We start from the raw sequence: 26,816 nt of genomic DNA on the forward strand, positions 1-26,816 counted from the left end.
TTTAACAATTAGCATGCAACACTCAACATAATACGAGTAAGAGTTTGCCTAACGAGGTGTACATTAAGATAAGTTTCAAACATTAATTTTATGAAAATGCGTTTAAATATAACAGAGAACAAAAACGGTAAGTAAGTGCACTCGCATAATAATTTTGGTATAATACATTCATATTAGGCACAAAAAAATCTAATAAGTAATAAGTAACTAAAACTAATAAGTAAATTTGTGAATGGTTACACTGACAATAAAATTGGACATTAAGTATTTTCCAAATATGTCAAATCCAGTTCATATAAGCACACATAGAATAATATCATGCATTTTTTTTGGAAAATTCACAAGATATATGGGCGTTTAGGATTGCGGTAGTTTATTGAAAATCAATCGTTTAAAAATTGTTAAATATATTGTTTGAAAATATAATTCAATAAATATACTTATTGTATTGGATAATGTGTAATTTTAAAAATTTTAAAATTGTTTATCTCTTTATTTGTTCATAATATAGAATAAGATGATTAAATTTGATATTTTATTTTTTAAATCACAAAAACTACTCTAAAAGCACCAAATTTGAACTTTTACTAAAAGCGCTTTTAACTCCAAAATCTCTACTCCTAATTTTATGAAACGCTATTCACCAAACATTTTAAAAGTACTTTTAATACCTAAAAGTATTTTTTTTTATCAAAAGCAGGAACAATTGGAGTGACAGTTACAAATCTGTGCATAAAAGAAAAGGTTAGTATCACTTACCTCTTTAACGTTTGGTGTCACTATCAATTTCCCCTTAACGTTACCTTTTAGTCACTTTACCCCCAAGACTAACGGTCAAACTTAACGGAGTTTGTTAATTAAAGTGAAAAGACATGTTTAGCACTTATAATTACTATCACTTTACCCCCATAAACTATAGTTTCACTATCAATTTACCCCATAGAGTTTTTTTTTAAACAATTTATCCCGCCATTAAACTAACTTAACAAGTTAAAAAATATTAGAAGAAAATACCATCCTCTTTGTATAATAAAACAATAAAAAATTTAGAGTGACTCTTCTCCTTTTAGTATTAAGACAAAAAGTCAAAGTATTAATCTCTTTTTTATTGGCAATGTTATTAATATTGAAAAAAATATAAAGAAGGGGACGGAGAGGAGGAGGGAGAGATAGAGAGAGAGAGCGCTCAATTATTTTTTCAAAAAAAATACAAATAAGAAAGAATTAAATATTTTTATTATTTTAAAATTATTTTATTTTTTGTATTTACCACCCAATTCCAATTTTAAAATAACACGCTAATGTTAGACTCTCTTTATTTTCTTTCTTTGTAAAATCTAATTTTCTATCTCCTTCTTTTCTATCTCTTTTTCTTTTTCTAGTTTTAATAAGTGTGTAAGAAGAAATTTGAGAAAACCCTTTTATTTTTATATTTTTCGATCTCTTAAAATGAAAATGAAAGGAAGAATAACCATTTCAACTTTTTCATTTTAAATTATATATAAAAATAGGTAAATACATTTAAAAAAATTTTACCATATTGGTTAGATTAATAATGAGGTAAAATATCTAGAAAATAATGTTAGGGATTAAAGTGATTGTATTATTATAATTTAAAAGGATAAAGTGATAATAATAATATAGTAATACTATAGAATAAAATGGTACTTTTGTACAAAATTTTTTAATATTTTAAATTAAATTATTTATGGAATGAAATGACTAAAAAATAATAATGTTAAGGAGTAAACTGATAATAGTAATATAGTTCAAAGAATAAAGTGATAATAAGCTCGTAAAGAAATTTTTCTTTACCAAATTTCATACTTCTACTACGTATAATATCCACAAATGAAGGGTCCTCCTCCAGCCCCCCTTAAATAAACAAACAATCAATCAAAAGCTTCCAACAACTTCCATCAACTCCACGCATTTGATCACATTCGTCTGTCACTCTCTCGCAGTCACAGGTCTCGAGACTCTCAACTCTTCCAAGTTCCAAGAACTTCCATCCAACTCCAATAATAATCATTCACATTATTGATTACCACCCACATCCCTCATGGGTATTTGTACTGTACTTACACCTTTTCTCACTTCATCACTCAAAGAATAATACTACTACTCAAAAGTACTAATATCCCCATAAAAAAAAGTCGAGAATCTTGATCAGGAGCTTTTCTGATACTCTATTATCTCAAAAGGGTCGTTGATTTTACCGCTGAATAAACTGTGTTTGTAGTGATTGTGGAGTTTGGAATGGATTCTATGCGTGTTTTGCACTGCAATTCTGTTCCTTTTTCATCTTGTTCTGGTTCAAATAGGAGAAGGCAATTCAAATTTGCTCAACAGCAGAGGAAGCTGGAGGGGCCGAAAAGCTTGCAGCTTTTGAAGTTCTTGAAGCCATCTTTGTTGATTTCAGGGGTCGATAGGAACTTCGGTTTCCCCATGGATAAAAGGTCGTCTAGAATTCTATCTGGGGTCTCTTCAGTTGAAACGAGCAGGTGATTTTGTACAGAAGTTTTTTTGTTTTGATTAATTTTGTTAATGTGTTTATGTATATTATTTTTCCTACTGGGTGCTTGGTACTTCTAAGCATTAGGCATTTCCCTTTTTTTTGGGTAGAAATGAAGTGTTTATATCAGTTAAATTTCTGAATCAGAATCTTGCAAGTATAGCTGAATCCTTTTTCTTTTTGAGCTTTAGTAGGTAATGAATTTGAAGGATCAAAAAGGGTGGCAGCATTGTTATGAAATTGGTAAAAAAAAATTAATTCTTTTAATTGCTTTACCTTTTATTTTCTCTGAGATTTATTGGGATTTTGCACTGATTCTGTGGCTGCAAGAGGCAATTATATTGGCATTACATGTGTAATGGTATGTACTGCACTGGCTAGCCTTTTGAGTCCACAAAAATATTTATGAAGGTGTCTTTATCTATGTTAATAACGAATTGAGTATCGTAAGGATGGTTGCCAATTAAATATTTTGATTACTGATATATCATAGAGGTGCCCGGGGAAAATGTGCAAAGCAACAAAGAAGCACTTGTTAAATATTTAGAACTGATTTTACAGGAAAGAAGAGAAGAAACAGAAGAAGACAAAGCAATCTAGGCAAGGCCAAGAAAAAGTGCTGATGAAAGTTTTGCTTAATCACCAAGTTGAATTTGGGGAGCACATTGCACTTTTAGGGTCAGCAAAAGAACTAGGTTCATGGAAGAAAGAATTAATGATGGATTGGACAGAAGATGGATGGGTTTGTGAATTGGAATTAAAAGGGGGTGAGCCTGTTGAGTGCAAATTTGTAATTGTGAGGAAGGACAAGAGTCGTGCCTGGGAGAGTGGGGATAATCGGGTATTAATGCTACCAGAAGGAGGAAGTTTCAAAACGGTTTTTCATTGGGACAGGACAGGTGAAGCTGTGGAATTTCTGCCATTGGACTTGGAAAAGGAGGAGGAGGAGGGAGGTGTTGGTGCAACTGGTAATGGTTCTGCAGTTGCTGATGATGTGGCTGACACAGAGATTGTGGCAAGTCCTCTCGTTGAACAATGGCAAGGGAAGGTTGTATCTTTTGTACGTTCAAAGGAGCAGCTCAACATTGAGAAGGAGCGGAAGTGGGATATATCTGGTCTTGAAGGAATTGCCCTAAAGTTGGTAGAAGGTGACAAGAATTCAAGGAACTGGTGGAGGAAGGTGAGACACTGGCAAATTGCCCTTTCCTGATAATATAACATTAATCTCTTTGCATATGTACATCCGTATATCGGCCTAATTCTAGTGCCTCTAGTTAGTGTGTTCCATGTTATCCCTGCTTTTTTCATCTTGCTTTGAGTCTTGAGCTGGAAAAAGTTGATAAGTATCACTTTATCTATATTCTGAAAAGTTTCCGCAAGAGATGTTCTTTTCACATCTACAAGTGATAAGAAGGTAATTAGAGTATAATGCCAAATACACTGTAAATAGAATCGGAAAATAGGCAATCAACTACTCAGACCAACTTTGTGAGATGTAAAGACTTCTCTGACGCAACTTTGGGTAATCAATAAACATTGCACCTTTAGTTTTATCTAAAAAAGACAATATGGAGAGAAAATGTAATTTAGTCAATTTAAATTCTTGTAATTCCATTTTTATGCATCAAAAGACAAGAAATTATTTAAATTGAGGTTAAACTTGAAAAGGCAACTAAAAGTAAGTACGTTTCTAAGATGTCAGTAGTATCAAGAGCTTACTCGGGAGAAACAGCTAGTGAGAGTTTGTATTTAGTGCATTTTTTGTCTTTTTCTTTTTTGTTCCTTGGTTGTGAGAATTATTGAATGAAGAAGTGTACGACTATAGCGACACTACACATTGAAGAACATATTTTCATCAAAATATAATAACATTTGATCAAAGGAAAAGGTAAATAGCACGTTTTTATATCCAAGACACCTTAGATTGGAATCTTGCTAATTGAGGGCATTTGTTTTCAGTTGAAGTTTCTCCCTCTTGTATTATCTTCCTGCGTTCTCCTTCTTTTATTTGCATAAAAAGCTTTTTTGGGTCTGACACTGTTATTTGTGTTTCTTTACTTGCTATAGCTTGAAGTCGTCCGTGAAATTGTGGTTGGAAATATTGAGAGTGGGCATCGCTTGGAGGCTCTTGCATATTCAGCTATCTATTTGAAGGTGTTTTGATGTTTTATTGAGCAGTAGTTTCTTAGTCCAGTTGAATTTGTTTGTTGCTCGCTAATCTCACTATATGTATTCAGTGGATAAACACGGGGCAAATTCCTTGCTTTGAAGATGGGGGTCATCATCGGCCTAATAGGCATGCTGAGATTTCCAGGCTTATATTTCGTGAACTAGAGAGGATTTCCTATGGGAAAGACACTTCTCCTCAGGTAGTTATAAACATTTCAGTGTATATCCTCCCAGATTTATGATGTTCATTTTTTGTCTAGCATAAGAGTACTTTTAATTGGGAACTAATATAGGATGATTAAACTCGCATTTAAAGCTCACTACTTTCTTATTCCTCTTGCTAAAGTGCTCAATAGTTTTGTAACTTTTGGTGAATCCTTAGTATTCTCTTGTGGTTCTTATGTTATAGACCAGAGTAATTTGACACTTTATGCAAATCCTCATTTAATTTTTCTTTTTGTTACTCCCTATAAAATTCCTGCAGTATATCTATTTTACTGTTTGATTGCATTTTGCTTTTTTGCAACTTCCATTATACTTGATTACTATCTCTTGTACAATGTCTATAATCATGGGCAATATGTCAAGGAAGCAAGTTAAATGCTGCGGTTTGTGAGAGAAACTTAGACATCATTTTCCAACTCTGACTTTAGAGTAACTTTCAATTGCTTCCTTTTGTGTTGCATATCAAACTACAAAACCTCTCGATGTTAATATCTCTTAACAGTTGTAAAAAGTTTGATGTTATCGGAAGTTCTCTTACTAGGACAATGGTGATGCAAAGCAACTGCAGTTAGTAGTAACAGCCAAATGTTAAGAAACTGACTTTTCTATCGACGTCCTTAATCTGAGAAGAATTTGAATTGTCAAATGGGAAAGGTCAGAAACAAGGGTTCTGGAACTGTTGTCGTTAGGGTAAACCTCACTGTTGGGAATCACAGTTAATCCTTATGATGTATAGTAAAGCTGTAAGAAATTGCTACTGCACCTGTATACTTATCCTTCCAACAGGAATACAGGCCAAAATTAGTTTTATTGTTGAGAAAGTTTCTATAATATTTCAAAAATAGAGCATGGGAATCTTATGCATGTTTGCTTTTTGGATCAAGGTGCTTGGTTAGTATTACATCTAAGATGACGTTTCCATTTACTCTATATCATTCTAATGAGGATATTGGGTCGAATGATCAATGCCATGAGTATCTTCTAAAAAATTGTTGAATATTGAATTCAAATTCATATTTGGGCTTAGATTGAACTTGTTTTCTTGGAAATTTTTTAATTACTCAGAAGATGTTAATTTCTGGACATTGTTTCTGGAGTCTTGCTTGTATTTGTAATTGAATTGATGCTGCTGATTTAATCGTGTAACACGGGTAGCAAGTACTGAAAGGAAAAACTTAAGCTAACTTCGTTGAGAATAACTTCTATGTTTATCCCCTTTTTCCTTCTATGTCAGTGAGTAGATGATATCTCTTCCTCTTGATTTGTCTTCTGTTCAGGTTTTGCATACTTGAGATTTTTTTTCTTTTTTTCTTGTGATACTATTTTCCAAGTGGCATCTCATGCAGGAAATTCTTGTCATCCGCAAGATTCATGCATGTTTACCCTCTTTCAAGGCAGAATTCACCACATCTGTTCCTCTAACACGAATTAGGGATATTGCACATCGGAATGATATCCCTCATGAGCTCAAGGTATAGCTGAACTCTTCTGCTGTACTTTTCTAGTGCTTTTATTCTTTCCAATATTGGATTATTTTTGGATTCTCTGACTGCAATACAGCAAGAAATCAAGCATACAATACAAAACAAACTTCATCGAAATGCTGGTCCTGAAGATCTGGTTGCCACAGAAGTGATGCTTGAGAAAGTTACGAAGAACCCTGGAGAGTACAATGAAGCATTTGTCGAACAATTTAAGATCTTCCATCGTGAGCTTAAAGATTTCTTTAATGCTGGAAGGTCTGGTATATGCCACAAATTACACAGGACCATCTTCTAGCATAATATGTTCTGCTTTGACGATGTTTAGCTATATCTTGTCTTGTCTCTTTCATCTTTTCCAAAATATAGATTAGATTATGAACTGCAGTAATAATCCTTTGCCTAAATGAGTAAGACACCTCTATCCCAAAGACACTGTCACCTTTGCTTTTGCACAAAGTTTAAGTAAACTTTTTGGATGTGGAAAGATAATGTGATTGGAATGCCTCAATGGGCAAGTGTTATGGAGTGCATGTTATATTCAGTATCCAAAATTGTGCATCAAGTCTTTCATACTAATAAGTGTTCTTTGCCTTTCTAAATTTCTATGTAGCCAAGTCTTAAGTTGTGGTTTCAAGTAAATCCAAGCCTGACCATTAGATTTGGTACCCAATACTGTGCACAACTGATGAACCCTTTCTCTTTTAAACTTTGATCTATATCATGGAAACTTCTTGTGGTTGTGGTTCTTGAGTATAGCTCAACCTGACCATCAACCTTGGTGTATATTACTTTTGTTTGAAGGAGTGCAACTAATTGAAATTTTTTTCTTTATGCTGTAGACATTGATCAAATCCATTGAGAATTAGTATATGAGAATGCAAATAGCAAATGCAAATGATATGAAAAAGCAATTGCTAAGGAAAAGTGTGAGAGCGGAAAAAGGAAGGTTTTAATGCTACTGTGGCAGCCACTGCACAACCGAATGATTTGCTTTCAATTCATTCTTGATTTACTGAAGGAAAAACCATCTCATTTCTTTTCGTTTTGTGAGAAAGGGGGTTTGGGAAAGTTTGTGGAGAAGCCTTCCTGTTTACATCACAATATTTCTACAGCCTGTTGTATTTGGTCTTTTAGGAGTTGGTTTTATGCTCTGCTGAAAAAAAACTTTGTTAAAGTGAAATAATCTTGGTTTACAAAAACAGATTTAGTTGAAGCTTCCTGTATTTAATGTTTTGAAATTATTTTAAGAGGGCGCTTGTTTTTATCAGCTTCCTTTATTGTAATTCAAGCTGAAGTTTAAAGTGTGCTTGTAATGTTCCAGTCTCGAAGAACAGCTGGATGCTATCAAGGAATCACTGGATGAAAAAGGTTTATCAACTCTGTCAAACTTTATTGAATCAAAGAAGGTACTTCTTTTTATACTTCATAAGCATTTACATATTACATTTATGAATTTTTCTGGTAGGATTTGACAACTATTTAGACTCTGTACATGAATGTTACATGATGAAAACCAATCATTGACTATTAGCAATAAGTCTTATTAATGCATGAATTTTCTAGGTTCCCAGCTTTTCTTTAGGAATTCACCTGAGGTTAGACATGATAGACATTTATAGTGTGAAAGGAAAAGTACTGGTTGAAGTTGGAGCATGAGAGGAGTGTGTTTATAGTGTGCTTATTGTAAACGAGTTATTATATCCTGTTTTATCTGTGTTTTTCTTGGTATCGATGTGTAGATGGCAAAGAGAGAGTTCAACACCCTACTAATCCAGTAATTCTTTTTAGCTGGTCCGATGTAGTCAGAAGTCGTTTCATGAATTAGAACTGGTTTATAACCTATTGAGGATAGGAAACTGATTAAGTGCAAAATCATAACCTCGAAAAAATGGGTTTTTTTTTTTGCTGACATGCAACTCTCCTTAAGATACCGATTTCATCTTTGTAGCTTAAGAAGTAGGAAGACTATTTATTAGAAGAGAAAGAAAAAATAAAATTACCAGTGTTTCTGGAATGTGTGAACGTATGTAATCCATAATGTCTGTTGCTTCAACTATATACTCAGTTTATGGCAATTGAAGAGTTTATGAGTCTTGACTTTTGAGAAGTTCAGTGCTTTGTGAAATGTCCTTCCTTTGAAAGGCATTAAGAACAGAATATGAAGATGTTAGGAATTGCGGTTTGGAATTATGACTTAATTATTGAGGAAGAGCACCTGTCCAACATATGATTGGAGTAAAACGTTTGCATTTATTTCTTTGCTTCTAGGGCTTGGATAATTTAAATGAAACAAGTAATGTTTCAGACAATGATGTGGTGGGACTGTTGGTCCAAACAATTCATTCTCTAAACAGCATTCGTGAAGTGATAGTAAAGGGTCTTAAAAGTGGTCTTCGAAATGATGCTCCTGATGCTGCAATAGCAATGCGCCAAAAGGTAAGATTACTTCGCATTTTTGTTTCTTCTTAGTCACTAGGAAAAATTTAACAGAAATTGATCCTCTAAACTCCACAATTGATCTTGTTTTGTTAGTGGCGTCTTTCTGAAATCGGGCTTGAAGACTATGCTTTTGTTCTTTTAAGCAGGTGAACCTACTTTTCTTGCGTATTCTAGACTATCTATTCCTCTGCTAAAACTATGGTAATAAATTTGATATTCTTATAATATTTTCCACAATGCAATACTGGGGACATTTGCTGCTAATAAATTTGAAAGACAAGGCTAAGTTGATTGTTTGTACTTACTTGTTTTCCTCCTAATCTGATAAGAAAAAGTGCCTTTGGAATTCATCTTTTTAGGAGCTGAAGTTCTGGGTTGGTTTCTGAAAATCATGTTCTTGCTTCTAGTGGTTGGTTTATGATTTTATTGAAATTCTTAGATATTGAGTATTTTGTCAAACCAAATTGTACGTTGCATTTCTTACATTCATTTGAGGCCTTTGCCTTTTGAGACTCTGTACGACTGTCTTGTGAGAAGATGCAGAGATATAGCTATCCATTACAAATTTTTTGATTTTATTAGGGACTTCTACCTGTCATGTACATTTACCTATACTGTTGGCTGATTGTGTTTGGGTCTTCGATTTATCCACTGAGGTGCATCCCTTTCTCTTTCCCATTTCAATTTTCTGTCCCAAGATTTCCACAATAAGCCATATAATCGCAATTTCAGTTTCTTGTTCCTTTGGGGTAATGCATGGAATCCTACTTGTTGCTTTTACAAGGTATTCATAGTAGAAAGTGCAGTATTTCCCACGTGACATCCTCATACTGCATGATAATCAGATTAAAAGATAAGTAAAATCTGGAAGATTATCAAATTAATTGGTGTAGCCTGTTTTCATTGGATAAAGGAAAGAAGTGTAAATTGACTGGTGATATTGGATTACATCTAAAGCAAAAGGTCCTTGTCTAAAAGTTTATGGCTATATATAACTCTTTCTCCACACAATGAAGTGGAAAGGAGACATCACATTGCCTGCTCTAGATGAACATGTGCTAACTGCAGTTGTACAAATAATTGCGAGCAAAATATAATATTTAGAATTATGGTTGATGCAATAAACACAGTTATAAAGTGCTATAAATTTTGCACAAGAACTTTTGTAAACTGTCTTTTGTTTCTTCACCATGTAAGGGAGGTGTACCAACACCAATTCTAAAGAAGGAAAACTCAGTTTTCTGTAATATTCTTCATCTCATCCTTCCGAGGATTGTTTGTTGGATTGTCCCTATGCTTGTATCATTGCGTTCACACTGGCTATAATGTCATTTGACAGTCATTTAAATTTGTTTGGTGCACCATTCATTTTCAAAAATCCTTCTTCAAATTGTTGTCATGGTGATACGTTTGAATTCATTTTTGCTTGTGCATTTGAACCTTTTATTTTGAAAATTGATGATTGGAATCGATGGAAGGAAAACACTCATAATAAGCAGTGCAAACCTTGAGAAAATTCTGATTTTAAGCTCTTATTTGGTATTAGTGTCTGGCATGCTGTATAATTGATGATTAAAAATCAGCCAAGAGGCAAAGCTTGTTGAATTCTTGGAACACACCAAAGCAAAGGACAAAGTTCTCAATAGCATCTACTCTATGTAAACCGAAAACAGACTCTTGTCCGATTTCTATTTCTTTTCACCTTGATAGTTTGATCAAAACTTGTGGTTAAACTTTCAATTGGCGATAATGGGCAATGATTCTAATGATTGGTTTTCAGTCATCTTACGAAATTTTGAAAATGTTTGACTTTCATTGGAAACTTTTTGGTTCACAAACTACCATTGAGGTAGTCACTCTGTGAATATGAAAATTTTGTGCTTTTCGAGTTAAGTAGACAACTAATTTAAGCTTGCCAAATGTCCTGTTTTAAATCCTGCAACTGCAGTGGATTCTCCATCTGTTGAAAGATAAATGTTTAGTGGATATGGTTTGTAGGTATCTCAATGCACTTGAAAACTTGGGAGGAGCTCATCAACTTTCAAGGAACGTGGACTCTAACAATATCAGCTCTTGGAATGATCCACTTACAGTGCTATCTGTTGGTATCCATCAGCTGGGTCTTTCTGGTTGGAAGCCAGATGAATGTAGAGCAATTGGAAATGAACTCATGGCATGGAAAGCAAGAGGCCTTCCAGAAAGAGAAGGTACTTATTTCCATTAGGTTATTATTCTTTTGTACTTTTAAGTCCCTTGCTAAGAAACTTATGCTTATCTAATAAAGGTGGTGAAAATGGTAAGACTATTTGGGCATTGAGGCTTAAGGCAACTATTGATAGATGCAGAAGATTGGCTGATGAATATTCTGAGGCTGTCCTTCAGATATTTCCTCAGAAAGTCCAGGTAAAACTTAAATGGTGGTCTGCTGAAAATTCTGCACATTCTGATTTATTCTTCATATCCACTTGTTTCAGATAGTGCAAATAGTGTTGGTAGGATTTTAATCATGGTTTAATATATATATCTCTGGTTTATAAGCTCTGTCCTGTTGTTCTAAATAAAAATGCTTGCCATGTTTTGGATGAGCTATGAGAACTTCATATGTGATGCAAGGGTTTAAATACTGGAATTTCTTGGTAGAGATATGGTTTTCCATTACTGTAAGAGTGTGGTGTAATTAGACTAATCTCTTAGACATAAAAAAAAAAGAGATTAATCTTTTAGGACTTTATTAAGTTCATGTCCTTGCAGATACTGGGAAAAGCATTGGGGATCCCTGAAAACAGCGTTAGAACGTACACAGAAGCTGAGATTCGTGCAGGGTATAATTGTGTTTGCTCTCCAATTGACCTTTGAATCATACTCTCATGCATGTTTCTTTGAATATATTTTCATCATTGTAATCAAACTTTTCCATCTAACATGTAAGTGTAAAATGTCATTTGCAGTGTAATTTTTCAGGTTTCAAAACTTTGTACTCTTCTTTCAAAAGCTGTTAGAAGCACTCTTGGTTCAGAGGGTTGGGATGTGGTTGTTCCTGGAGATGCCTCTGGTGTGCTGGTGCAGGTAGTTTAATTTATGCTGTTTAGATACTTCTGTTAGATACCATATTATTGGAGACCTAGGGAAGTTTGGAGAGGATTTGATATGACATGGTGCCAAGGTCAGAGCAAAATACATGTTAGATGTCATTGGACTCCTGTTTAGAAGCACTGATGCCTGTTCTTTGTGGCAATTTTACGACTTTAGTACATATTTGAACAGCTCAACGCAACAGGGTACTTCAGCTTTCTCAGATTATGAAATTATACTGTCTACGTTCTTTTAGATAAAAGGCAGTTGGCTGAGGATGAAATCTGTCAATTCATCTAGATAGTTTCTATAGATAAAGGACCTATGGCATTGTGCTTCAGAATATATCTAGACGACTCCTACTGCTTCCTAAGCTGATCAAGCCAAAAGTTTTCTTCAGATGTTCTCTACATTTGATTTTAGATATTAAGTTGTTTCCATTGGCACCTCTGAAAAATTTTCAGATAAGCTTTTACTTTTCTGAAATGTTTAATGGATGCCTTTCATTTAAAAGTTTTAGCAACTTCTCTAAGGTGGGGAAAGAAGAATCTTTTAAGAACTAGAGCAAATATCTAAACCTTTTTGTAATTATGGTGAATGACATTTTCCTGTCCAAAAGTTGACTTATGCAGAATTACATGTGCATATGGATGCAAAAAACTTAAATTAGTGCATAAGTGCATTTATGTTTGTTTTCATTCCTATCACTAAAAAATTGATTGCTTTGCACAATAATGGAGTTTCTAATTGTTGGTTAATATGGTTGGAAAAGTGTTAATGTCTGATGTGGCTTTCATCATTCTTAAATAATAATATTGAGAAACTATGCCCTTAAACATATATTTTCGTAGTTAAAACTGTTGAACATATCTTGATGTTTACTTGACATGGGAACATGTGTACGTATCCTTTTCAAGTATGTTTTCAGGTTGTCACAAACCTGCTATGCTCAGCATGATCAAAATTGTAAGATAGTCGCATGATTGTGCAAACTTATGGTGAGGGAACCCTAAATTATTAAAATAAAATATTTTGATCATATTTATTTACTGTGCAACGGATGCAAGCTGCGAGACTTGACAATCTTTGAGTTATCTGGATCCTATTTATGGTAAAGCAATACAATTGCTTTGAACAGTATCAGGGTAAAACACACTGCTCTTTCTACTGATGCAAGCCCTTCCATTACATGCTCGTTTTCTGCAGATCAGAGACTTGGTGTTTTTGTGACAGCTTAATTTAAGAATCATTAGAAAATGTTCCAAGGAACACAAATAGATCACGATCGATGTCAATTTAGTTATCATTGTTTGATTCCTCTCGTAAATCTGTTATGATGTGTTGCGTACATGCTGCTATTGATTGTTATCTCACCCATACTTGCATTAGGCAGAACCACCTGGTGTACTTACACTTTGGGTTCCTTGTTACAACAAAGCTACGTGAAACAGGAATTAAGTAGGTCTTACATTTCCATTGTGAGGCTCATTCAGGAACCTGTTTGATCCCCAAAGACTGCTGATTATGCATACTTGTATGATAACATAAAAAAGTAATTGCGCACACTAACATGCATTTGCATATACATGTACCAGTAATTGCAATATAGACATGGTGCTCTTTCCTAGTGGAGCTAAGATTAGGGAAATATTGTCTTGGTAACTGGTGAACTTGATATGACTCTCAGCTTCTATGCTTTGTGCACTATGCTCCTGGAACTGCATTGGAGAATGGAATCATTTTGTCTAATGAATGCTTCACCAAAGAAAGTCAATGCGTGATATGCATATGAACAAGACAAAATGGAGTTTCTTGTGTTTGTGCTGCTTTTGATGAGTAAAATATGTTTATTCTGACTAGTTTTATATTAGGTGGACAACATTGTCCCTGGGACACTGCCCTCATCAGTAGAAGGGCCTGTTATTCTTGTGGTTAACAGGGCTGATGGAGATGAAGAGGTTGGACAGTTCTTATATCACAATTGTTTACTCAAGTACTTATTGTTGCATCATCAATATAGATCAACTTATCCTCTGAATTATTCAACACGAAACATAAGTTTTGCATCATCTGACAGGTGACAGCTACTGGGAGTAACATAGCTGGGATTGTACTTTTGCAAGAGTTGCCTCATTTATCTCATCTAGGTGTAAGGGCCCGGCAAGTAAGTCTAAGATTCTCCCCTTTTCCTGTCTAGTTCATTCTTTGAGGTGAAATCTCATTTTAATTGCCTAGTGGATTACTTAATGAAAATGCAGGAGAAGGTTGTATTTGTGACGTGCGATGATGATGATAAAGTTACTGATATAAAAGATATGAATGGAAAATATGTCAGGTTAGCTTTAACTTTGTAGTCTCATCACACACAATTTGACTGTATTCATATGTTTTTTTTTTGGCTTATAACATTATCTATCATGTGCATCATTTTGAAATGCATTCTTTTCTTGTCACTGTTTCCTAAGATTTACTTTTTAATCTTCTTATAGGCTGGAGGCATCATCAGAGGGTGTCAAATTGTCTCCATCATCCAAGCAAAAAACTGGTGAATCTCCTGCTAAATCTTCTCCTCCTTTTTCATCCACTGTTGGAAGCACCTCAAACAGTGATTCTTCACAGATGAACATGGAGTCCAGCAAGGTAAAAAAGTTTTCTCCACTAATTTACCATCTGCTATGCCCATGTATTATCTTATAGCTATCAATTTTCTACTAGTATTAAAAGGTGGTGGTCCTTTTAGGTGCTAGCAAGTGGTGGCATTCTGCTACTGTCTGATGCAGATTTACAAAATTCTGGTGCAAAAGCTGCAACCTGTTCTCGTCTAGCTTCCTTGTCAGCAACTTCTGAGAAAGGTAGCAGTTGTTTTTCACAAAAATTTTTTATGTTTTTCTTCAGATTTAGTATGGTTTAGTTCAAAACTTTGTATCAATACCATTGGCTGCACCTCATGACTTGGGTTGTGTCCTTAGCCCCTTCTTTCTTTTCATATTCATTCTTCCACCCAGCCTTCTTGTCTTTTACTTCAGTGGCCTTCTTTTACTTGTCGTCTAATCTTCCTCCTCTTCTAAATTTTCCCCTTTTTTGAAGCTTTGAGGATCACTTTAACGGAGACTAACTTCAGTAGTCACCAAAAGTTTATTATGGATAGACCAAATTCTCAAGGATAACATGCTCGTGCCAACTTCCATGACAAAAACTTCTATCTTGTGCTCATTATTTAAATTTACAATAGTTCCATGAAAAGGAAAATTAGTTAAAATTAGCACACTGTGCATTAGTTGAGATGGTATAATGAAACAAACTAGATCAGGTTCTCCTTGGTGCCATCTTCAGATTAAAGCAGAGACTTCAGAGATTTGAGATTTGAGGTTTGAGGAAATGTTAGCATGGAGGAGTATGTTTGCAGTCCCTGCACTCCATTTATATTCTCACGGAAAGGATGTAACCTTGCTATAAGTGGATGTCTTAGAAGGTTACTTTCCAGCTTTGCCCCTTTTAAAAAATTGAAGTACCTTATTTGCTGTACGCACAAGAGGACAAGCTGAGCTGTTCCATAGGAGGGGACAATGTTGGTGATTTTGACTAGCTTCCTAAAACTTTGTGTCATTGATGTGGATGACAAAAATAATGGAACATAGACAAGGAAATCACACACTAACAAATGAAAGAACGTTAAACACATGGTGTAGCATGATTTTGTCAGATGGATAAATTGCAGTAGAAAAGGTTAGCTAAAATTGGAATTACAGACTAATCAAAAGAAAACTGTTTGAGCTGGTCTGGGTCCTTTGGTGGCTAGCAATTGTTAAAGGAGTGAGAACTGATGATGTCATACCACCAATACTGGGGCAAATCTGATAATAGTTAGAGCAAGATCCATGGCAACCATTCAAAGAACTAAGGAAAGAGATTGTGGTTTGACAATTGGGCAGCCTTAAGTCAAGAGGACAACCGAAAAATTAGTGATTTGCCAGTTCCTACTAGCTTAAAGAGGTAAAAAAAAGTAAAAATTCCATTCTATCTTGTTACTCATGTATTCTGTTGAATGCTAGAGGTCAAAACATGTAGGTGCCAATATACAGGATGGTATGCATGTGATATGAAGACCTCAAGGTTCTTTCCTCAAGTATATTGTTTAGTGAAGTTTATTCAAATTGGAACCCCTTGTTCCCAAAAAGATGGTAGATATGCTGTGGCTGAGTTGCATTTGACATTGAGTTCTCATGCCAGCATATTGTGGGAAGTTGCATGGTGGTACTTTAGGTTTTCATCTTGAATTCTTATGCTTATATTAGGTGACATTGATGTTTGAATAACATCTCTGAAAATGACTCGGTCATCAGCAGTTTCATAGTGTATCATACTTGAAATACGACGTATGACTGAACTTATGGTTAAAACTAAGTATTAGATACAACATAAGTTTGTTTCTTTTGTTGCTTTAAAGAGACTCCAACAAAAGGCATGATATGCTTCGAAATAGTAGTTTTGAAAGCTGGTTTCAAGGGAATTTTATTTTGCTAATATTCTTGCTGGCAACTCATTTAATGACAGTATACAGTGACCAAGGGGTACCAGCTGCATTTAAAGTTCCTGCTGGAGCAGTTATTCCTTTTGGTTCAATGGAGCTGGCATTAGAACAAAGCAAATCAACTGAAACTTTCAGGTCTCTCTTGGATCAGATAGAAACTGCTGAAATTCATGGTGAACTCGACAAACTCTGCAATGAACTACAAGAGCTGATTGCATCCCAGCAGCTCCCGAAAGGCATAGTGGAAAGCTTAGGAAAAGTATTTTCAGCCAATGCACGATTATATGTGCGCTCCAGTGCCAATGTTGAGGACTTGGCTGGAATGTCTGCTGCTGGACTTTATGAGTCAATTCCAAATGTCGGTCTTTCAAATCCACTCATTTTTGGACGTGCCATTAGCCGTGTTTGGGCCTCATTATACACCCGTAGAGCAGTTTTGAGCCGTAAAGCTGCTGGTGTGCCTCAGAAGCAAGCAGCGATGGCTGTATTGGTGCAAGAAATGCTTTCACCAGTCTTGTCATTTGTGCTCCACACGCTGAACCCTACAGATCTTGATCGTAATTCGGTTGCAGCTGAGATTGCTCCTGGGCTTGGGGAAACTCTAGCATCTGGTACACGAGGCACTCCATGGCGTTTGTCTTCTGGGAAATTTGATGCCCTAGTATGCACATTAGCATTTGCTAACTTTAGTGAGGAATTGGTGGTTCGTGGTGCTGGGCCAGCTGAGGGAGAAGTTTTCCATTTAACTGTAGATTACAGCCAAAAACCACTGACAGTTGATGCAGTTTTTAGGCAACAGCTTGGTCAGCAGCTTGGAGCTGTTGGGTATTTCCTGGAGCGCAAATTTGGTTGCCCCCAGGATGTTGAAGGATGTTTACTGGGAACGGACATATACGTTGTGCAGACACGTCCTCAGCCCCAGTAAAAGCTAAACCTGTTACTTCCTGAGGGCTGTTGGAAATAAGTTGATACATAACCAAGTTATTACTCATGAGCTGGAGAGCCATTAACCCTCAGGTCTTTCCCAAGAGTTCAGTTGTCATAAAGCTCCTCAGGACATGGAAGTTTTTGGGAGAAAGGAACCATGAAAATGCTTCACACAGATTGGAGCTGTTATATACTGATTCTTGCAGAGGTGCAAAGCCTGTTAAAATGGTCATTCATCCTGAATAACGAAGCCAATGGCCAGATCCCTTCTCCATAGTGCTAGAGATTACCATTCTAAAAATTTCCCTTCCCCTGCCAAGGGAGAACCAAAATATATATATATATATATATATATTGTAGCCATCCAGAATAATGGGGGAAGCTTTTGTCTTCCCTTCTAAGACGTACTTAGTTTCTCAAATGCTGTGCAATGTCTTTGTCCATGAGCAGTTGTCAGTAGTGACAGCAGAGAATCAAGCAGTGTGGCTAGATTGCGTTTCACCTTTTACTGTCTGTTTATCCTAATAATATGTTCAATGAGTGCGTGTACGTGCATGGTTCCTCAAGCATTCTTCGTTTCTTGAAAGCAGAGGGTAGAGCTTTTGAAAAGCATCCAAGAAACCAGATGCTACAGACTGAGAAACCAGATATTCTGGTTTTGAGCTCTTGGATAGCTCACTTTTCCATACATTGTAATGGCCAACCAATGCCTTGTAAACCACCCCTAATAGAATTTCGAACTTTTTAATCATTCTCCAAACTTAGTCAGAGCTGTGGAATATTTAGAGGACATAAATGTTGGAAGCCAATGTTTAGTCCCATGTTTTCACGGATTTTTCTTCCAAATATTTGCTACACCACAAATGATGAGATCAATTGGAAGACTATAGAGAAGAGGTATGCATAAATATTGACCAAATGTATCAAAAAATAACAGATAATTTGCTTATACTGTCTTGCTATGGAATCCATATATATGTTTATTCAAGGGGAAAAAAAACTCGAGAACTAGATGCACCAAGTGAGGCTCCTTTTTCACATATACTTGAGCAGACTCCCTCTTTTAAGTCTTATCCCCATCAAAACCCTACGACTCCTTTTTTGCTTAACCTCCCATTTAAATCAAGAAATGTATGGAGTACAATCTTCCCAATTTAGCATATTCCGTGTAGCAACCGTACGAGGAGGAAAATAATACCACGAAACCACTATACGAGGAGGAAAATAATACCACATAACCACCACCTTTTTCCAAATACAAGAACCTTTATATATCATTCTCTTTTCCCCTTATTATACCAGCTTCCTACTCCTCCGCCTAACCCCTCTCTCCTCTTCTTTCTTCTCCTTGATGCCCTTTGTCTCCCTTGTTTCTTGCCAATTTTGCGAGCCAAAATTTGTGATCATTAAATAACAAGAATGTCTGCCTCTGTTGAAACGCTTTCTCCATCCAAGCACAGCGCTAGAGTTAGTCCTTTCAATGAGAATGATGAACAAAGCAGGATGAAGAAGGGCATAAAAAATGAGCAGATCAAGCAAGAAGAAGCAGAGGAGAATGGAAGCAAAAGTGACGTTGATATTGATGAGCGAGAGAAAGATGATCTTTCATTAAAATGTAATAAAGCATTACAAGTTTCTTCCTCGATGCCGCTAGAGAAGGACAAGGTTTAACTCATTCAACCCTTCATCCTAAATCTCTCCCTCTATTGTTCTCCAAATTCTTTGGTTGTTTTGATTATTTGACGTAAGAAAATTTTTCTGATCGCTTCAAATGAATCTTCTGTTATTGAAGAATAATGGGAGACATCTGCAGTCGTGGAAAGAACATCATCTTGCACAGATAAACATTCGTGGAGGTATTTCATCCACATATTTTCATCCTTACAATGTTTACTCATGTATTATCAGGATTCATTCTGCAATCTCAATAACATCCAGATTCCTTTTACCATAAGCAATTACATTGGTGGCAATCTTGCAACCTGAGGAAAATCTCAAAGTCTACAGTTACAGTGCACCTATGTGTATCTTGAAAGTTTGGTGAAACAACTAATATGATGGGCTCAATTACTGTGTTAATTGCAACGTATAGTGTAAAGTTTAATAATCATAGCAACCATATTTTTTATTTCATCTAGTCATTTACTTGAGTTTTAAGGAAGCATTGATGCTATATTGAGGTTACTTTTACGTGCATAAACTACAATTCTTGAGAAACTTATCACCTCCAGTTTCAACCAGATACAAAAGTAAGTCGAGTTCCAGAGGTGGAAATAAAAAGCATTTCGATCCTGTGCCGGGGTCGGCCAGAAATTGTCTTGTCAGAGCCATTTGCTTCGAGTCCTAAGGCCTTGCTCTTCATCCTAAAAGAAGGAAGCCGATACCGCCTCAGATTCAACTTCATTGTTTCTAACAAGATTGTTACTGGCCTTAGATATGTAAATACTCTATGGAAAGCCGGAGTGAGAGGTATAACAAATCTTCATCCTAAGAGGATTGATTAAAATTCCTCAAATTGTTTATAATGTTATTGTGCTAATCAGTCTACAAATACTTCTTCTTGCAGTTGACAAGTCTGAAGTTTGTTTAGGATCATTCAGCCCAAAAGAAGAGCCTTATTCCTATGAATTAGAAGAAGATACAGCACCTTCCGGTATCTTTGTAAGGGGCTTGTATTGTGCAAGAACCAAGGTAATTCAATTTATGTATGGACTCAGAAACCTTTAATGAGACCCAAGAATTACATGCAAGCATGCTCTAGATTATTTTCTTATATAACTGGGATGCGAAATTCGAACATTGTACATTTATTTTTCATGTCAATATCCTCTTCAGTTTGATAAAATTGAAGTCAGAAATCAGAAATCTAAAATTTGAATTCATTAAATTATTGAATTGTTAAGTATTAAATCTAATGTATTTGAGTGCATATTACATTCAATGATAAGTGAATAAGTTATCACTTAATTTTCGGAGCAAGTTTTACCTAGTAGGAAATTCAGTGCCAATTAATTAATTCAGATATTCAATTTTGGTTATTTAACGGTCTGAATATGTTAAAGTCTGAATTCATTAAGTTTAAGTGCTGAATTGGCTTATCAAACAGGACCTAAATGAGATGGCAGTCGTTTTAGGCATTTATTGTTCATGTCAATATCCTTTCCGGTCTAAATGAGGTGCCTCTTGTTTCAGGTTATTGATGATCATCAGAATTGCTATTTGGATATCAAATACTACTTCGAAATTCAGAAGACTTGGCCCTCAGATTCTTGAGGTTATCTGCTCTTGCACGTATGATGTGCTACATGGTAAAGAACAAAATCAACCCCAGATGATTAGTTGACTTGCACGAGGCCTGTTTCTTCCAATTTTGGAAGATACCATTGTCCTCTACGAGAATGGTCAATAAAGATGCAATCCACATTCTGAATGAAGGATGAAGGACCATCAAGCTCTGGCTAACATGTAATAAAATTCATGACATGATATTGCTTTTCATTAGCAAGATAATCCAATTTTAGTAGAATACTACCATAAGATCCCGAGATCAATAGTTTTTTCCCTCCTGCAGAATCATTCTGCCATGTATATAATTTAACCTTCTTCAACTCAATCGCAAGGAAATGTTACTGGAGAGATTTTTTGTTTTTATTTTCGTTAATAAAAGACCATTAATCTTGGAGAAAGAAAACAGGAGAATGTGATAAGCAGGGAACAATCTGTCCTACAACCAGAATCAAAGTTTATTTGGATACTGATCACCTGCAGAAAGATCAACTGCTCCTGTCTATGATCACTATAGCTAATCAAGCGGCAAGTTTCCACTGGATCTAAACTGCTTTATGCTGAAACTGGCATGACCAAACTGAGAGGACTAAGACATGACTTGATGGATCTCTGTTTGCAGAGACACCGAACCCAGGATCCATCAGCCGGATTCATTAGAACATATTCCTTTCCTGTGAAACTTTACTCCCAAGCGTCACAAAGGCAAGGTATCTTGACAATAACTTACAAAAGGTGACTAAAAACTCAAACATTACATTACAGTTCTGGTCCACAGCAATCAGAACGTTAATATCAAGATCTTAAATAAAATAATGAGCAACTCTTGCACCAAATACTTCAAAATTAAGATGTTCTTGGAATTTAGTACAGCTTTAGCTCCAAGCTATCCGAAATCGGGTCTCGCCCTTCAGGTCTAATAACTCCAGCCCTCCCCTTCTTTGAAACAAAAGAGCTTATACTTGAATATGCAAGAAAAATATGAATATCATCGGTTGAGCAACACGCACTCAATAAGTAGCATTTATGTCCATTATCGGTTCATGCAAATGACACATGCATGTGTAGCAATTTTGGAAACTTTATAAACTCGCAAGTAATTCCTGCAGATCATGAGAGAGAAGACTATTTACCACTCATAATTAAGCACAAAATAGTAGATATTAGTCACTTTTCTTCGTGAAGAATAGAGAACATGGATGCTACAGGATGATCAAGTAAACCGTCAGAAATTGTTTTTTTTTTAAGAGGTTGTACAGATTACAATACTTGAAGATAGAAATTGTCATGGTGAAAGCATAAGAAGCACCATGTACTATCACTCGGTCATTTCACATCCCTGACTATGGAAACTAGCTCAATGACAGGGTACATCTTAGAATAAGACAGCGAGGAAAAAAGAACAGAGCCCACCAATGACTAAGATTTGTGAGTCTGAACTAGCTGTCCTTTGGAGCAGCCATCAACTGAAGCCTTTCCTCTGGCTCGTGATTTGCCCTAGACGACCTCTCCTCCCTTAGCAGAGACTGTAAGTCACTACCATTTGCCAAACTGTTGAATTCAACTGCTTTGGAAGGCAAAGTGGGGTAACGACGTTGGCAGAATGTCATCAATCTTTTAATAGACTGCAAATACTTGCGTGTTGTTTCATCATTCATGATATGGGCCACACTATTGGTATAAATTTTCTCACGAGCTGAACGTTCATGAATACCAACCATAGTAACACCAATAGGCCAGGGTGCATTACCAATGGCCAATTTAATGTAGTGATCCATTGCAGCTAGATAGTCTCGCATCATGCAACAGTCAACAACCAGCATCAATGCTTGTTTTATATCATCAGGAAGAACCTATATCCATAAATGTTTGATGATCACAATATAGTAAAAGAGCACTCATCAAGGAATATTGAAAGAACATAGAACATTTTTAACTAATTTTCACCCGATGGATTGGAAATTTCCAGTAACAATTACTCCATACACAGACTGCAAATGCCATCCCACTGGATAGAGGGATTACACACACATTAGTAAGGCTAGAATTTATCAAATAAAATCATAAACAATATACATGGTCATGCCAAACTAAATTTTAAAATACTAATACAGGGACGTGCTGTATACTTTCTGTTTCACCAACCTTATCCCCTTCCCCACCAGCCAAAACAAGAACAGTCATGCAAGAATTTCTGAGAAAGAAATAAGGACAAAACAAGAATTTAATGCATGAAAACAGCAGCCCAGAAAGGCAAAGGGCTAGAATGGCAAACTAAAAAGGCAGAGGCTCTGAAGAGATTGATCTAGCACTATAACATTCAATATGTTCAAAAGTGCAGCTGACCTATTGCACCCACACTGAGTTTCTCTGCTTTTAAGAAAACCTGTTGATCATTCTCAACTGAGTCCTGTTAATCAAAATTTGACATGTTAATTACTAGTCACAACATAAGTGATAACAGACCTTTGTCTTTTACAGACAATGGCAGATATATTGTTTTTCTACATCATTTACTCTTACAATGGATTTGAATTTTCAGTCAGTATGGTAAGCACTAGAGGCAGGCAAGTGACTAATCGAATCAAGCCCATGAAGTAAACAATCATCAGCAACTAATAACTACTAAGCACGTTCTAAGACAGCTTTGTCAAGATGGATGGAAAAGCTTGCCATCAAAGAACTAGTTAGTTTATCATGCATCTTAAGTTATCCATCATATAAAACACAAAGACAACCAAAAGAAATCTCCACAGAATAACAAAACATATCAGCCTCTCTTGGCTCCATACAAGAGTGCTCAAGGCAGTTGTCTCTTAATGTAAGCCGACTGGGGTTTGTTAATATTAAAGAGTGTATCCTTCCAATGGTTTAAGCAAGCAAACAATAGAAGACGAAAAGGCACAAAACGTAGGTTCCAAACATAACAACACCTGCAAAGCTTCAACTACAAAATACACAATATAATTACTCCAATGAACAAATTGAACAAATATTGACAGTGTAAAGGAAGAAAAGCATCAAACTCACCTTTTTTCTGCAAAACTTGAACAACGGATTCAAGTACCTAGCACACTGCTTAAAAGTAGCAACCATTGACTTGCCCTTGGCCGTCCTGTTCTCTGCCTCGCCCATCTCATCAAGCTCCTGGTTCCACTCATTCAGCAACTTCTTGAAAAACACCAAAATCTTATCCTCCTCGCACAATTCCTCAAAATTTGTCTTCATTCTCTTCAAATCCTTGTCATGATCTGCACCAGAGGACGCCTCATCCCCGCTCAAATCGTCATCTCCTCCTCCCCCTTCCTTGTCCTCATTCGCATCCTGAGTCGCCTTCCTCTTCCTATCACTCAGAATTCCATTCCTCTGCCGCTTCTTCAACTCGACAATATCACGCAAGAAGTCATTTGTCTGCCCATCCGTCATATCAGTATCATCAACTTCAAATAATCCTGCTTTCAGCACAAATCTTAACCGATCAAGCCGCGCCTCATCATCCTCACCAAAGAGAGTCACGGGTTGCTTGAGAAAACGAAGGCGGCGGATAACCTCTTGCCTCGGGAGATTGAGCTCGTCGATTTTTTGCTCGTCAGTTAAGGCTTTAGAGGATTCAGGGATCTCGGATTTTGTGTCACGGTTTGAGGATGAGCTGTTGGATTTGGAGCCCTCATTTTGCTCCTTCTGCTGCTTCTGACGGAGGGCTTTAGCTTCTGCTTCGCGCTTCTCTTCCTCTCGGAGTTTCTGCAGCCGTTTTTGTTCTATTTCTGATCTCTTAAAGAACTTTTTCCCGCCTGTTTCTTCAGCTAAACTCTGGCGCTTTTTCAGTAACTCCTGCTTCAGTATGTCCATTAATTACCCCCCAAACCAAATGCTTTTAGGCTGCTTTTGATATCATGAAAATGGCATTGAATTAGAACACAATACCCAAAAATTTTTTTATTTCCTTCTGTTATTGCCAACACAAATATAGATAAAAAAAACATTCTTGGTAACAAATATGGAATTGAATCTATAAGCCCATTAGCAGTCTCTCCATTGATGAAAAAGGTATCCATAAACAGTTCAGTTCACAAGTATCAAAGTGACAATCATGGTTCAAAAGAGCGGCCGAGTCGACCGAGTCAACCCGTATCGACTCATGAACGGAGGCTTACACCATGATTTTAAGAGGCTTTTAGGGTATAAAATTTTTAAAAATACTCCATAATTAAAAAAATAAAAACTTACCCGTGTCCAATTGATGAGAAATTGCACAGGAAGACAGAAATAACAGATCAATCTTCAACCCAAATTTCTCTTTTTGAAGAATCTTTCACTAAACAGCAAGTGGGTGGCAGAGATTCAAGAGAAGGAGAAGGAAAAATAAAAGGGCGAGGCGAAGAAGACGAGGAGGCTTTCATATACTAATATATGCAGGCGTGGCGGTGAAATTTGGAGAGGAAAGGGAGGAAAGAAGAATGAAAGGCGGACTCGGGGAAGGAGATGGCTACGGAGGAAAAGAAGCAATCGCCCCTTTTATTGAAATATCACCTGGCGCCTTTAAACTTTGGAAAATCTCATTTGGCTCCTGGATATTTTTTTTTCTAACTTTTACAACCCACTTCAAAATATAATAGTGTTTTTTTTTTTTTTTTGAAAAAAAAGGAGAGAATATAATCTCATTGTAAATTTACCCTTTTCTTGTAGACTTTTAATTGTCACAGCACATTAATTTTATTTCTTAATTTTTATAAACTTGGTTGATGTGGTTCTTTAATTGAAATTAAAAAGTTGATAATAGAGTTGAAAGAACTTTTAGTAGTTTTTATTTAATCAGTTTGGACAAGAAATATTAAGATATTTAAAATTCTAAATAAATTATAATAATCGTAAAAATAACTTATTTTTTATAATAATAATAAGAACTTTTGTACCAACTTGAGAACATCACAAACAAGTTTATATATACTAATTTTTAGTATTTTTTTAGTGAAAATTATGAACAACAAATATTCCGCATGTTTATCAGAAAAATAATTTCTTCTCTAACAAAAAACATAAAAAAATTTTTAATCAGTTGATAATATTAGATTAGCTCTTTGATTAGAAAAAACGACATAATAACTCAATAACCCCTTACTAGGAAATTGTCGTTGCATGATCAAATTTGGGGATTAGGGTTTACTTTATGATAATCGATTTACAATTTCCTTGTGAACCGAGTGACTTTCGAGGGACTGAGATCGGTCGCCAATAAATCGCCGATTTCAACAAGTGTGGCGAGGAATTCAATTTTGGCTTCGGATTCTCCTCTATTCTATTTCCTTTGGTAGATTCTTGTTGATGTGTCAGTTAAGTTGTGTCGTTTTGATAAATAGTGTATCAAGATGTTGTCGTTTTGGTTAGTAATTGTAAATACGCGTGGCAGTCAGAATGTGTTAGTTGGTTTGCCACGTCACATCGATAGTATTCTATCCATTTCTTGAATCCACGAAGAGTGTTTTCAAATTTATCACTTTCTCTTGGACATTTCAATCCATTTCTTGAAATAATTTGTCGACGTTATCGTATTTGAACTTCGTTAAGTTTCTCTTTAAAAAATAGAGCGCATTTTAATTGCTATTTTCTGGAGTTTTGATTAAAAAAAAGTATTATAGCAATTTAATATATGTAAAAAAAAAAGTATTTAGATCTAGAGATATCAAAATGGATAATTCGAACAAGTTTAGGCGAGTCATAATTGAACAATGAGTATAATTAAATCAACTCATTTATGTCTATTTAAATAAATGAACATAAATAAGCCAAGTAACAAACCCTCCAACTTCTTTCTACTGCTCCTCTTTTCCAACTTCTCTCTACTGCTCCTTTTCTCTGAATCATTTCCTCTTCGTGACGAATCTCCCTCCCATAGGTTATGTTTTTGTTATTTTCCTAATAAAATCTCCCCTAAATTTTCTTAACGAGAGATCTCTGTTTCTTTTAGGGTTTCTAGTGAAAATTTTTGTTCTCCTAGGAGTTCTTAGTGAGATTTTGTGCTATTTTCCCTTGTTTTGTTGTTTAAATTTGAATTTATTTCAAATTTGGTTGCCAGAAATGAATTTATTTCAGATTTGGGTCACCGTCGGCAGATCTCATTATCGTTATTGGAACTTATAACTGTTGATTAGCAGATCTGATGATTGCAACA

General features: G+C 35.7%; 3 protein-coding genes across 4 annotated transcripts; 2 read left to right on the forward strand and 1 right to left on the reverse strand.

The window, feature by feature from the left end:
* The first annotated feature begins 1,931 nt into the window (after positions 1 to 1,931).
* LOC113765754 (phosphoglucan, water dikinase, chloroplastic) lies at positions 1,932 to 18,113 on the forward strand. Its single transcript, XM_027309997.1, has 19 exons — positions 1,932 to 2,504; positions 3,077 to 3,695; positions 4,583 to 4,669; positions 4,753 to 4,884; positions 6,256 to 6,381; positions 6,470 to 6,648; positions 7,715 to 7,799; positions 8,662 to 8,829; positions 8,926 to 8,978; positions 10,831 to 11,039; positions 11,117 to 11,235; positions 11,584 to 11,654; positions 11,781 to 11,898; positions 13,776 to 13,862; positions 13,982 to 14,068; positions 14,163 to 14,239; positions 14,394 to 14,544; positions 14,645 to 14,756; positions 16,459 to 18,113. The coding sequence occupies exons 1-19, from the start codon at positions 2,260 to 2,262 to the stop codon at positions 17,358 to 17,360; spliced, it is 3,627 nt and encodes a 1,208-aa protein (XP_027165798.1). The 5' UTR covers positions 1,932 to 2,259; the 3' UTR covers positions 17,361 to 18,113.
* Positions 18,114 to 18,683: 570 nt separating this feature from the next.
* Positions 18,684 to 21,263, forward strand: LOC113764821 (rho GDP-dissociation inhibitor 1-like). Its single transcript, XM_027308830.1, has 5 exons — positions 18,684 to 19,027; positions 19,155 to 19,218; positions 19,604 to 19,831; positions 19,929 to 20,053; positions 20,555 to 21,263. The coding sequence occupies exons 1-5, from the start codon at positions 18,782 to 18,784 to the stop codon at positions 20,633 to 20,635; spliced, it is 744 nt and encodes a 247-aa protein (XP_027164631.1). The 5' UTR covers positions 18,684 to 18,781; the 3' UTR covers positions 20,636 to 21,263.
* Positions 21,264 to 21,789: 526 nt separating this feature from the next.
* Positions 21,790 to 25,123, reverse strand: LOC113764820 (pre-mRNA-splicing factor 18). 2 transcript variants are annotated; one of them, XM_027308828.1, is made up of 3 exons: positions 24,875 to 25,123; positions 23,678 to 24,526; positions 21,790 to 22,500 (listed from the first exon to the last, which is right to left on the reverse strand). In XM_027308828.1, the coding sequence occupies exons 2-3, from the start codon at positions 24,494 to 24,496 to the stop codon at positions 22,087 to 22,089; spliced, it is 1,233 nt and encodes a 410-aa protein (XP_027164629.1). In that variant the 5' UTR covers positions 24,497 to 24,526; positions 24,875 to 25,123; the 3' UTR covers positions 21,790 to 22,086. The 2 variants fall into 2 exon arrangements, with proteins under 2 accessions (XP_027164629.1, XP_027164630.1); XM_027308829.1 differs by having other exon boundaries at positions 23,678 to 24,529.
* Between the last annotated feature and the right edge of the window lie 1,693 nt (positions 25,124 to 26,816).

Source organism: Coffea eugenioides, chromosome 3, assembly GCF_003713205.1.
Source record: "Coffea eugenioides isolate CCC68of chromosome 3, Ceug_1.0, whole genome shotgun sequence".
Taxonomy (NCBI): Eukaryota; Viridiplantae; Streptophyta; class Magnoliopsida; order Gentianales; family Rubiaceae; genus Coffea; species Coffea eugenioides.